Raw genomic sequence first — 13,134 nt, 5'->3', positions numbered from 1 at the left:
AAACATCAATACAGTCGAGTAAAACTGTCCAATCTGACATAATGTTGGTGTGACCACAGGGGTCAAAGTTTCCTTCACACATGTGTTTCCAGCTTTGGTAATATGATTCAACACTGTTTTATTCCATAAGTGATCACGTTGGTCAGGTTTAGTCCAACCGTTCTTCTACCTGTGTCATTACTACCAGCTTTTTAAAATAAACATAAAACCAACACTGAGAATATTTCATTGGAAACAAACTGACAGGTAAACATACCTCCTTCTTTCAAAGTTATCTGCGTACTGCAGAGCCAGCAGAGCTTTTGCAGCATTGAAACCCTTCTTGAGCCTCACTGATTCCTCCAGATGCTGAATACAAAGACGTCTCCAATGCTGCACCTCTATTGGATAAAAACAGCTGTTACTGACTGAAATATTAAACACGCCCTTGTGTCCAGTCTTTGAGTGATGACGTATGAACACTGCTCCGGTCCAAACTCCTCTGTGTTTAAGGCTGTTGTGTTTTTAACATGTTTTAATGTTTTGTATCTTGTTCTATTTAATCCGAACAAGCCCCTAAAATCAGTCAGTGATCGCTGTTGGCCTCTCTCTGTTTTTATTACCGCTGTTCATTTTAAACCCTTACGATGTAACTCCAGCCCAGGCAGCAGTATATGAATGACTAACCTCGTATTGTGGATGGATTATCTCAGTTGTTCTCCTGACTGAAGTTTGGTCCGTTTACAGCATCCTGCCATGCGACTGCATTTGTCTCTAACCATCAGGAACCCTCACGTTAACTTTTATCGAGTGGAAAGAAGTTAGCTTCATCCTCCAGCTTCACTGTTTATGCTAACATAGCTGTGTCGCTAGCGATCACGTAGCACATCATTATATACCAGCTATTATACCATGTTGGAAGTGATAGCAGAGCTGTACGTTTGAATTTGTCAGAAATCTCTCAGTCAGAACATGCTATATCATGTTTAGGTGGAAACTAGTGTGGGAAATATATTAGGTGGTAGTGCTTTAATTAGTGACATATTAATCCAGAAGCTAATGAACATACACAGCATAGAGCCTTAGAAGTGTTTCGCTTGTAACTGCCCTGCACAGCGACGGTTATAACAGGATGTACTCAGGATGTGGTATATACGATCATGGACCCCCTAACGAGAACAACAGGAAGCAGCTGAGGTGAAAGGCAATTGAGACACCTTTCTAAGTGTTATAGAAGATTACCAAAATAGGAGTTGCATTTAACTGTTACTAACCATAATAGACTGTGTGCACGTTAGCATATGCTACTTCTGGTGCGGAAACTCCTGTGGGGAGCTTTGTTTCTGGTGTCCTATTCGCGCCTGGTTTACGGTCCAAAACAAGCAAATGAATGAATCAAGCGGCGATTTACATTTCTATAGATGTCTCGGGCATTTACCCAATATATCTGTAAATGATGTTCATCGACTTGTCGATATTTTCCCCCCGCGCCTCAGAGCAAAAGAGAAAATGGATTCAGATGTTATATTTCTCAGCTGTCCCTCGTTTATCGCGGGTGTTATGTTCTAAAAATAACCAGCGAGAGGTGAAATCAAGGAGCCGATTTTATTTTTGACGGTGCAAAACGTTTGGTGGACATCGTGGACATACAGCGCTGCACTTCAGAGTCACACTGCTAGCATCGATGCAGCGATTCTGTGCTGTACAGGAGAGACGGAGGAGATCGTCTGCAGCGATCAGGACGCAGGACACAATGTGACGTAAAAAAATAAGCAAACTTGCACTAAAAAATCTGTGAAACAGCGAGGTGAAAGGTGAACCGTGTTATAGCGAGGGACCGCTGTAATTTTGAAGGCAAGTCACAACATACCCTTCGTACATACTAATGTATAGAAACCCTTACAATCATTCATTTTTGTGTGGCTTTTTTCAGGGTTTGTTAACATGCTGTGTAGGTGTGTACTTGACGAGCTGATCTCGACATAACGGGAAACATCTGGTTTGACTATTCTTCACCTGTAGTCTGAATGCTGAACATTGGCCTGTTTAGATCATGATACCAGTCACTACACAGAGATGCTTCTGAGTGTGGACGATGTGTCTTCTGCTGCAGTGATGCAGTTCTGCTTGTGCTGAGTGATGTAAACAACTGATCGATCTAAATGCTTTAAACGTCAAAACTGATCATTAGATTTTTTTATGACACAACAGCGGTGAGTGTTCCCACCTTCTGCTCTTTGTAACTTAACGCCATCTTTCCGTTTTCGAGTTTTGAACATGGTTTTGGAGGATATCTTCGCAGCAGCGATTGACTGGACCTGCTCTGAGTCTTGGTTGTTTGTTCTCAGCACAACATCAAAGTATTCAGGACACTAGCGAACTAACTTCCTGCTAACTTCTAACTCCGTTAAACGTCATAAATCCTGTTTCTCATGGATGCCTGGATGTTAAACTTAATTGTTACACCTGGTAAAGCAGCAGCACATTTTATTAAAGATGAAAGAATTTAGACCGTTCGTAACTTAGTGAAGCCGCAGTGTCCTGAAGCATAGTTTGGGCCCAGAAAAAGCTAATGATGTCAGACTTAAAGACTGGATTAAACCTGAAAATGTATTCACATGTTGATTGCTTTATTTGAGACCTGCTGTGGTGTGCAGAGGCACAATAATAAAGATCGTATCTCTGTCCAAATACTTACCCGACTGGAAGAACTTTATACCAGGTCCTACCTGCTGATGAGAGTATAAACAGAGTACAGTGCAGTACCTGACTCTGGTCGGACTCTTTTCCCAAGCAGCTTCTTCTTCTTCTTCTCATAACCCAGAGCAAGCTGGTGATGAATGAAAGGGCATTTCTTGTCCAGCATACTCTTCAGCAGATCGATAGACTCATCCACCTGATCCTAGAACAGGGACGAGTCACGGTAACGTTGGAGAGACGAGACGTTAGAAGCATAAAACCAATATTTTATCTCGAGTCCCTTGATTCGCCATCAAGACCAGTATGTTTTTCCTATAAGCTACAGATGTTTTACCTGGTTGCGGAGATATTTTGCTACGTAGCGGATGACTTGAGTGTTGTCCCGTCCGACTTCCAGGGCCTTATTCACCAAACCTTTAGCCTCTGTGTGTTTGTTCGTGTCGTGGACCAGCTTCAGAGCCAGCATGGACATCAAAACGCCATCATCCGGATTTAGTTCCAGGGCTCGACGAAGCCGTTTAGTGGCTGGTGATTCCTCGGGATACCAATCATTAACATTCTGAAGATAAGAGCTCCATAAGTTTGCTGGATGTAATTTATTTAATGGGTGTTACCTCTCAAAGAATCAACAACAACACGACTGCAAAGTTAATGACTACAATGGTTAATACAGGAGAATCGTATGGACTGTCTGCTTCAGCAGGATAACTGCTTATATGCTAAACCGAAAGGCTGATTGGCTGATAGATTGTACCTGTTCTGTGCGATAGAGGACGATAGCATAGCCATTGTTCCACTCCCAGTCATCAGGCTGCAGCTCCAAAGCTTTGCAGAAGCAGTCTTCAGCTTTGGTATAGTAAGAACTGGAGAACTTAAGAAAGGTCCAGCCCTTCTCCCCGTACACTTCTGGATGGAGGTCAGTGGAAGGATCAGGCGGATGGTTCACCTGCAGAGTCACAGTATATTTAACAGAAATAGATTTGATTGCAGCTAATTCTTTGACAGTGTCTGAACATTTATCAACTTTTCAGCCGAGAAGCCACAAATGCACAAACTAGTCTAGTTTGTCTCATTCGTTATATGCAGTTAATGTTTCAAAAGTTATAGTTGTCACAGAAATATCCTGAAGTGTTTGGTTGCTAAACTGAAAAGATGGTCTGATATCCATACACATGGTCCAGAAAGGAATCGTGCAACACTTCTGAACTTGTTTGTTTTGTTTGGCAGTGTGCGCTATAACAGGGTCTTCGTGTAAGTGAGTGATCGCAGGTTTGGATCCTGTAGAAACACCTCAGGTAACCTGCACACTCTGTGGTCCAGTAACAGGTCTAACATGGAGCTGTCACATTTCTCTTTATATTAAACTAACATGGAGGTTTAGGTGTTGTCAGTCTTGGCTGATTTCCAGTGTTTATGCAAAGCCAGGGCCCTTTCACAATATGTGTTCTCGTGGAGTTGTGAAACCTCATCAGTGGCTGTACTGTTCCAGTTCAAACATCAAAGTCAAGTACACTCAAAGCACCTCGATGTATTCCCGCTCCGCCCATTCCCTCGAGCAGGCAACGTTGTGACTTGTGTGGGCCTGGCTCAGCCAAATATCCCAGAATGCATTTTGTCCAAAACTTAGCGGCAGCGGAGAAGAGCAGCGAGTAACGTTTGAAATATGACTGTTTCTGTGACACAGAATAAACAGTCGATTTGTAAACATGCTGCATTTATCAACACATCACCTTTTTGCTTGATGGAGCACCAACTGTCAGGTGACCGGAGGCTGAGGCTCACTAGAGCCAGTGAGAACGCCTGACTCCCAGCACATTGTTTTCATTTTGATGATTTCTAAATCTTTGTGTTTATTTCAGCTTTTTTGTTGTCTTTTGTTTTCTTCTTTGTTTTTGCTTCTGAGTAAATCGGTTTGACCGAGATTAAAGTTAAAGCCCAGAAAAGTTAATTCTGTTCATCTGGACGTTTTCAGTGGGAGAAATGTTTCATCATCATCAGGTGACTTCTTCAGCCTCAGCTGACAGCAAGCTTCAACCTTATAAACAGGACATAATGACTGAAACCGTTGACGAACTTTGGGCTGCGAGGTCAGTTTATGATCATTAATATGCAAAATGTCATGTAAAAAATGAAATTAACATTAAAAATATTTTCATTCAGTTTCTGGAGCAGAAACATCTGGAGCAGCTGTTCATGGATACCCTGACGCTCCAGAAATGATGAAATGATGTTTTGAACATGTGTTCAGTGATCGTCCACTCCACAGCTGACTATGATAAGTTTTGAACCAAAATCAAATCCTTCGAACGTGTTTTCGTTCAGTGGCAGCGCAAGCTGTGCGTACAATGTTTGTAAGAGAGATGAAGTTTGTGTTTCGGTGACAGTCTTTATGAACATATCAGTGTCTGGATATTATAACAGCCATGAAGGCTACAGGCAGGGGTTCTTTAGATGTAAAGGTTTTTATTATAGTCAGCGCCTCTAGATCCATAACAGCGTTTATGGGTGGGTGTTAAAAACGTGTTTAGAAACAGGTTAAACCAGTCGTGTTTCTGAGGGTGTATACATGCCAGTATATCCTCGACTCTCTGACAGTAAGTCTGGGACTGTACGTAGTCTTCGGTGTGGTATTTCAGCCAAGCCAGGTCTCCGTACGTCACAATGAGCCGCAGCTCGCTCTCCTGTCCGTAACACTCCCTCGTCTTCTCCTCTGACTCAGTGAGTAGCGACAGCGCCTCCTCTGGTTTACCCTGAAGATACCTGAGGATGGACAACAAACAGGAATAACTCGCAGTGCTCCAGCGTCTTCAGGGTTTTGACACGTCTTTGTACCTGTAAAGCCATGAAACTTTGCGGCGCAGAGACATTATATTATTAAGAGTAATTGCTCGCCTGACTTCACCCACACATGAACTTCCCACTCGTGATCCAAGGGGTTTAATACGATGTCAGCCCACCAGCTTCAGCGTTTCTGGGAAGGACTTCCACCGGCTTGTGAGTGTTTATGGGAATTTTTGATCATTCTTTCAGAAGCACCTTTGTGAGGTCACACTGTGCTGTTGTCCTAGCAACCACCAAACCCAGACTCCTCCATCAGAGAAGCGTGATTGGTCGCTCCAGACAACACATCTCTAGAGCTCGGCGTGCTTCACGCATCGATGCTTGGTGATGTAAGGCTTGCATGCAGCTGTTCGCCATGGAAACATATTTCCTAAAGCTCTGTACGCAATGTTGACGTTTGGAGGTGTGCAGCGATTGACTCTGCACTATGATCCTCACTGACCCCGCTTCACTTCCTCCCAATCTCCTCCACCTTGTTCTAATTCCACTAACAGTCGGATAAAGAGGAACGTTTATGACTGGACAGGTGACATCCTATCACGGTTAAAAGCTGGAAATTCACTGAGCTCCTGGGAGCGACCTAGGTGCTGATTTTCTACACCTGTCACAGTCTGGCGAGGGCAGACTGTATGAATTGAAAAAGGACCCAAAATGCAGACTCCAAGGAACAGGGAACAAAACTTGAATGTTAACAAAAAGCGAGCCGTTTAATATGGCTGGAAAAAAAGGTACAAACAAAGGCCAAGGCAAACTGAAGCAAAATTAACACAAACCTAAACTGGGAAATCTAAACAAACAATAAGAAAAACCTAGACAAGAAACTTGGAAGCATGGCATAGGAAACATGGCGTGGACAACAGACGACCTGAACAATCACACACTGAAAACAGAGGACTTAAATACACAGGAGGTGATTAGGGGAAGTGGAGACACATGAGGAAACAGCTGGCACACATGAACATAATGACGTCACAGTGGGAGAGTAAAACTGAACATGATGAACACAGAACACCAGACCTCTTCACAATAAAACAGGAAACATAATGAGACATAGACATGACAACCCGAACTTGACAACGTAAGACACAGACATGAAACGCATGAAGAGCAGGGGAGATTTAACATGGTTGGAAACACGAGGGGAAAATAATAACTAGAAACACTTAGGCATAATAATACAAACTTGATAACATAAGACACGCAGCATGAAACACGAAGGGTGAGGGGAAGCTTAAATACAGGGGAAGAAAACACAAGGAGTCTAATAACCAAATGAACTTAGATAACCTAATGAACAAAATAAACTCAAACTTAAAACGCTGGGTCAAAAGACCCAGGACCATGACAACACCTGTGGACATGAAAGTGAATCGAACATCTGAATTCAGTGATTGGATGGGTGAGTGAATATTTTTGGCAATAATGTGCATGTAAAAAGCCAGCTTCACAGAAGCAACGCCTGCTTGCACTGTTGAATCTTGTTGTTTTCCATCTTTGTTGCTATTTTGTGCCCAATTATGATGATTTTATCTTTGAATGTCCCACAAACAAAGGCTTTTAGCTGAGGGTTCCTGTTCAATGTTCTGCACTGCTTACCTCACATAAGACAGGAACCTGTAGGAGTGGGCCAGGGCGCCCCGCTGCCCCAGTTGCAGGTCTATATCATGCTGCAGCTGCTTGCTAAGGTCGTCCAACTCCAAGTCTTCCTTCTTCAGATCCCAGGTGAAACGACTCTGCAGCTTCTGCAGCCTGCGGTGTAGATCGTTACCTGGATCACTGCGTAAGACAAAACACATTCTCAATATAGTAGCAAGTGTTCACAAACATGAACAATTTAATAGTTTCTTAGGAGTATTTATGGTTTTATTTTGTGACACTAAGAAAACTGACGGAAAACAAGTGTGCAGCACATGGAAGCAACATGATGAGATTGTGTTAATCTCACTGTTAGTTTTTGAACCTCTTCAGCATGTTTGAAAAACAGAACATGCTGATCAGTCCAAACTCAAAGATCCTTGTGTCCTAATTGTTCCGTTATTTGAGGTTATGGATGTTATTTGACTGGAGGCATAACTCACAGACACGAGACGCGCCATTACTCCAATGAGTGTCCTTTATTATGAGTGCCCCCCACAACAACCCAGCAGAAACGTTCCTACCGCTTAGCATTTACCTGATGCTACATCCCCCCTACTAAACAGGATGTGATGCTGGGATATAACCAAGACAACAGATTAGACCCGCACGCTTTAAAGTATACTACTGCCTTATGCTTTATCTGGTAACAGCTTGTTTACTGAACTCGTCTGGTTTCAACCCAGACTTCTCAGAATGTCCAAAAATAAACTCTCAAAGTATACAACTCTGAACACCAAGCATAAGTGCACATTTCTGAACTATTCGGTGCAGCTACAAACAACATGTTTAAACAGTGCAACCATTTGCTTTATTTCTCATTGTCTCTATGAGGGATGGGGTCGACTACCCAGCCCTCTGCCTGAGTGTGGGGATTATTCTGCCCCATTGCTCACTCACTTCCTAGCCCTATGAGCAAACATAGTCTTTTAGATATGCTGGAGGCCTCCTAGACCTGGGTGGGATCTTTCTCCCAGCTTCAGGAGTCTGCTGGCTAGCCTCCTGTGAGATAGTGTCTGGAACCGACACACTCTGTGCAGCTGGAACAGAGTTCTCAGGTGAAGCCTCTGGTGGATAGACAGAAATCTCCGGTGCCCCAGGTGTCCGTGTAAGATGGTAACGGTTTCTTCTCAGCGTGCCCTTTGCTGTCTCTACGATGTAGGACCTCGGTGAGCCTGCCATGGACACGACTGTCCCTCTAGTATCCGTGTCTGAGACCCACACTTTGTCTCCAGGATTGCGCTGTAGCATGTCATGTGCTCTGTGTCTGCGGTTGTAGTTTTGTCTTTGTTTTTGTCTGTACGTTTGTAGCTTTGAGCTTGTCTGTGTCCGTACCTCTTGGATTTAGCTGTGATGGGATGACAGGAATAGTTGTCCTTATCCTCCTACCCATGAGAAGCTCAGTCGGGCTGTAGCCAATGGAGTGGCCCGGTATGCCATAAGGGCGAGATAGGGATCACCAGACTTTTTAAGAAGACTTTTGATGGTCCTGACTGCCCTCTCGGCCTCGGACAACACCCCCAGGGCTTGCTCTGTATGATCCAAGTGCTGAAACGTGCGTATCAGCTGACTCATCTTCGTATGGCTTGGGAGCAGTGCTTCTCCAGCGGCACGCCGATTTAGGGTGGAAACCAGTAGCATACACTTCAAGAGCTCTCAGCGCAACAGAGCAGCGATATGCTCACATTGAGAAAGAGGCCCTCACTTCAACTTGGGCCTGTGAGAGGTTTGCAGAGTTCCTAATTGGGAAAACATTCCACATTGAAACAGACCACAAACCTCTGGGGTTTTAGCCATGTGACATCCAGTCCCCACTTCCCTCAGGATGGGTGTTCATACTGGAGTGCAAAATTAAAACCAATGGAAGATGGACAAGAAAAGTTCAAAGCCATCAGGTGCTCAGTTTAGAAAAAAGAGAAAAGAAGAGGAGGAGAAACAAAAGATGCAGGTAAGCAGATGTGCGATTGGATGATGGCAGCTCATCCTGAAACAATCAGAATACTTTATTAATCCCTAACGAAATTATGTGTTACAGTTGCTCCAAGAAGAAATGGTAAAAATAGCAACAGTAACAGACTAAACTGCAAACATTATGTTACAGGTTTTAATATTAATCAGTCATTGTCAGTTGTTGATTTGTCCTGTTCTCATTGTATGATGAATTATGATGGCTGTTTGCATACTGTGCACTCTCTCTCTCCATGTGTGTGTTTCTCCGGTGAGACTCAGTGTGGTTCCGACAAGTTTTATGTTAATGTACAATCCTTAATGTGTGTGTGTGTCAAGGTCAAGGTCAAGGTCAGATTTATTTATATAGCACATTTCCAACAGCCGATGCTGCACAAAGTGCTTAACAATAACAATAAAATTAAAAACTACAGTGTAATACAATAATAACAATAGAAACAATAGAATAGAAGAATTGAAACAATACTAACTAATTCAGATAAATCCAAAATGCTTGGGTCATGATGTGTTAAAAGCCAGAGCGTAAAAGTGTGTCTTTAGTAAAGATTTAAATTGCTCAAGAGTTTGAGCAGATCTAATATTAAAGGGGAGACTATTCCAAAGTCTGGGACCTGCCACAGAGAAGGATCTATCACCACGAGATTTGAGGTTAGTCCGTGGAATGGACAACAATAGTTTTGAACTAGATCTCGTGGGTTTTCCTGGAGCATAGGCAGAGAGGAGCTCTGACAAGTAGGGGGGGGCTCGGGCGTTGAGTGACTTAAAAACAAAAAGTAAGAGTTTAATTGGATCCTGTAGGGGACAGGGAGCCAGTGTAAAGAGGCTAAAATTGGGGTTATATGCTCTCTCCGTTTGGTACCGGTTAGCAGGCGAGCAGCAGCATTTTGAACCATCTGAAGGCGATGGATGGTGGCCTGATCTAGGCCATAATACAATGAATTGCAGTAGTCCAATCTGCAAGTAAGAAAAAGGTGGATGATACGCTCGAAGACGTCAGCCGGAAGGTATGGCTTTATCCTGGCTAGCTGTCTTAGCTGAAAAAAACAGGACTGAACTACTGCACTCACCTGCTTATTCAATTTAAAAGAACCATCAATGTAAACTCCGAGGTTTTTTACATGTGTTTTACAATACGAGGAGAGGGTACCCAACGTGCTGTCGATATGATTGAAATTGCCAAAAATGACAACCTCAGTTTTGTTTTCGTTTAGCTGTAAAAAATTTAATGATAACCACTGTTTAACGTCGTCAAGGCAGCGTAATAAGAGCTGCGGTTGATCTGATCCTGATTTTAAAGGTAGATAAATCTGTAGATCATCCGCAAAGCAATGAAATGAAATGCTGTACCGTGAGAAGATGGAGCCCAATGGCAGCAAATAGAGTGCGAAGAGGGCGGGACCCAAAATAGAGCCTTGAGGTACACCGTATTTAAGAGGCGCTATTTTGGAGTTGTGGGGGCCCATATTGACATAAAAGAACCTTTCTGTCAAGTAGGAGCGAAACCACTGAAGGGCAGATCCTTTTAGGCCAGCATGCGATTCTAGCCGTGATAACAGGATGTCGTGGTCAACCGTGTCAAAAGCTGCTGACAAGTCCAACAGTAAAAATCATGTGTGTGTGTGTGTGTGTGTGTGTGTGTGTGTGTGTGTGTGTGTATGTGGGGGGGGGAGTATTAACGTCTGTCTCTGTTCTTCCTGCGGGAGTGTGGAGACGAGAGGGCAGCGAGCACGGACACTAGTGTTAGGAAAATACGTTTTCTAGCGCTTATTTGCTGTGCATTTTGTTTTATGCATTTAATAACAGACCAGTATATTAAAGGCCACCTTTGAGTTATAAAGGTCATTAGATTGTTTAGCAAGACTGAAAACTGTGCAGAACAGGAAGCTTTGTGCAGAGTTGCAGAGACCATCGCCCACGTTTGTCCTGGTAAAAGAGAACAACAGGAAATGACCTTTGGGTTGTAAAAACTAGACACGAGTGTAGTTGTGCAGATGTTTTTGCAGCTACGTAGCGGACATGTTGAATTAAAATTGATAAAGTGACGGTTTGGTAGGGGAGGAGGGAGCAGACTATATTATACACATCTGGCCTGTAATGCTTCAGATCTGCAGATGCTTAGCACCGTGCACATCTCCCTTCTGGAAGGTAATGATTGAATAAAATGATTATAAATACTCTGGCCACTCTCACTCTGCGTCTTCTCTGTCCGGCCTGAAGAATAAAAGAACCTGGGACAATACTGGGAAGCAGAGTTTTGGAGCACAGACACTGGGAGAAAACACTGCACAGGAGTCAGACAGCGCACGGGGATTTATTGTTGCGGTTTAACTTTATTTACACTGTAAATAAAGACACTGCTTCATTGCAAGAGTCCTGCATTTGGGTCCTCATTCCCCACATCAATCATCACATATTAATTAATAACCTGGAACGGTACGGGGTCAGGCGGGTTGTAATGCACTGGGTGACAAATTAGTGACAGGAAACAGAAGCTGGGTGAATATTTCTCCTCATGCTTGGATTTTGCATGTGGTGTTCCACAAGGCTCTGTACTGGGTATTAAATGATTTACTGTTTATATAAATTATATTTGTAAGGTATCTGATATATTAAAATTAGTATTATTTGCAGACGACACAAATATTTTTTGTTTTGGGGGGAATCTAAAGGAGCTGCTGGACACGAGTAACAAACAAACAAATCTAAGTAAAACTAAAATCGCCTTATTTGGGAAACACACAAGTGCAGATTCATGTAGATGGTGTGGAAACTGAAAGAGTTCTTGAACAAAAGTTTCTTGGTGTGATAATAGATGATAAATTAAGTCTCATATAAATAATTTAAAGAACAGCATTTCAAGCAGTATTTAAATTTTGAGTAAAGTAAAAACCACTCTGGGCCACAGATCACTCCACAGTCTCTACTGTTCACCGATCGCACCGTATTTGCATTGCTGTGCAGAGGTTTGGGGCAACAAATGTTCGCTATCATCAATCTTTATATTACAAAAAAGGGCCATGAGGATAATCCATAACACCAGTTACAGAGATCATACAAATCCACTGTTCTTAAAATCAAAAACACTAAAATTCACAGATCTGGTTCATTTTTTCACGGCACAAATTATGTATAAAGCAATAAACAACCTACTTCCTGACAATATTCTAAAAATGTTTTCTAAATTGAGAGAGACGGAGGTTTCAGAAGCTCCTGTATCAAATGTGACACAAAGGGAATCACAGGGGTAAGTTCCATTTCTGTGAGTTTGCACTTGGGTCCTTTTCCTGCCTGCAGTCACAAGACACACTGATGGTTTGGAGGAAGTAATTACTGGTGCATGTGGTTAGTATTGAGCTGTAGTGTTATGTCTTGGCTGAGCAGTACAACGACAGACAGCAAATAAAACTGGTTCCTAAGTTTTTTAAATCTCAAAAAAAGTGTTTTGAGGATTCTGACAGTTGGAACATCAAAACGTCCTGATGATTTACGAGCCGAGCAAGCTGCAGCAAGAAGCGGTCATATCTGGGCATGCCTACCACACCCACACTGATGTTCCAGCCTGGGAACTTCTCACTGACACCTCTGCTTGTCGTTTAAATGCATTTTTCTGCATTTAAATCATTTGTGAATAATACAGTTCCACACATTTGTGTGCATGCAAACCCTCATATCTATGTATTATTATTTCCTGAGTCTGAGGAGTTTTCTCTCTGTGTTGGATATCGTGAGTGAATCTTGAAATAAAGACAAAAACACTCACCTCATTTTAGTTATTAAGGCTCAGACACGTTGGCACAAAGCGTACTGGATGTGCAGCAGTTTGCAGCAATATGAAAGAAATAATGGTGCGTTCAGTATCACCTCTGACAGGACAATGGCAGGATAATTCATCATAGTGAAGCAAACAGCAACACAGCAGGTTTTTCTTTCAGCTGTGAGGTCACCAAAGAAATTCAACATTTAACCCATCAAGGTCCTGAGGCCTGCAGACACTTCCTGTCTATGACTGAG

The 13,134-nt window shown here is 42.8% G+C and overlaps 2 protein-coding genes across 2 annotated transcripts in view; both read right to left on the bottom strand.

Moving 5' to 3' along the window:
• The window catches only part of LOC309713057 (uncharacterized protein), a gene marked incomplete at both ends in the record, with an annotated part of 115,407 nt that overhangs the window by 61,839 nt on the left and 40,434 nt on the right, over positions 1-13,134 (bottom strand). The gene's annotated exons all lie outside the window — the stretch shown is intronic.
• LOC309713041 (uncharacterized protein) overlaps positions 1-13,134 on the bottom strand; it is a 26,650-nt gene that overhangs the window by 1,204 nt on the left and 12,312 nt on the right. Inside the window, exons 11-16 of the mRNA XM_082544382.1 lie at positions 7,117-7,296; positions 5,250-5,439; positions 3,434-3,625; positions 3,014-3,238; positions 2,746-2,881; positions 257-380 (exon numbers count right to left, since the gene is read on the bottom strand). Of these exons, the coding sequence (XP_082400508.1) occupies positions 257-380; positions 2,746-2,881; positions 3,014-3,238; positions 3,434-3,625; positions 5,250-5,439; positions 7,117-7,296 (1,047 nt within the window). The remainder of the gene's footprint in view (positions 1-256; positions 381-2,745; positions 2,882-3,013; positions 3,239-3,433; positions 3,626-5,249; positions 5,440-7,116; positions 7,297-13,134) is intronic.

This window comes from Aulonocara stuartgranti (assembly GCF_965226115.1).
Source record: "Aulonocara stuartgranti genome assembly, chromosome: 8".
NCBI classification, from domain to species: domain Eukaryota; kingdom Metazoa; phylum Chordata; class Actinopteri; order Cichliformes; family Cichlidae; genus Aulonocara; species Aulonocara stuartgranti.
The sequence above is the reverse complement of the archived record's forward strand: the minus strand, read 5'-3'. Positions and strand labels throughout refer to the sequence as shown.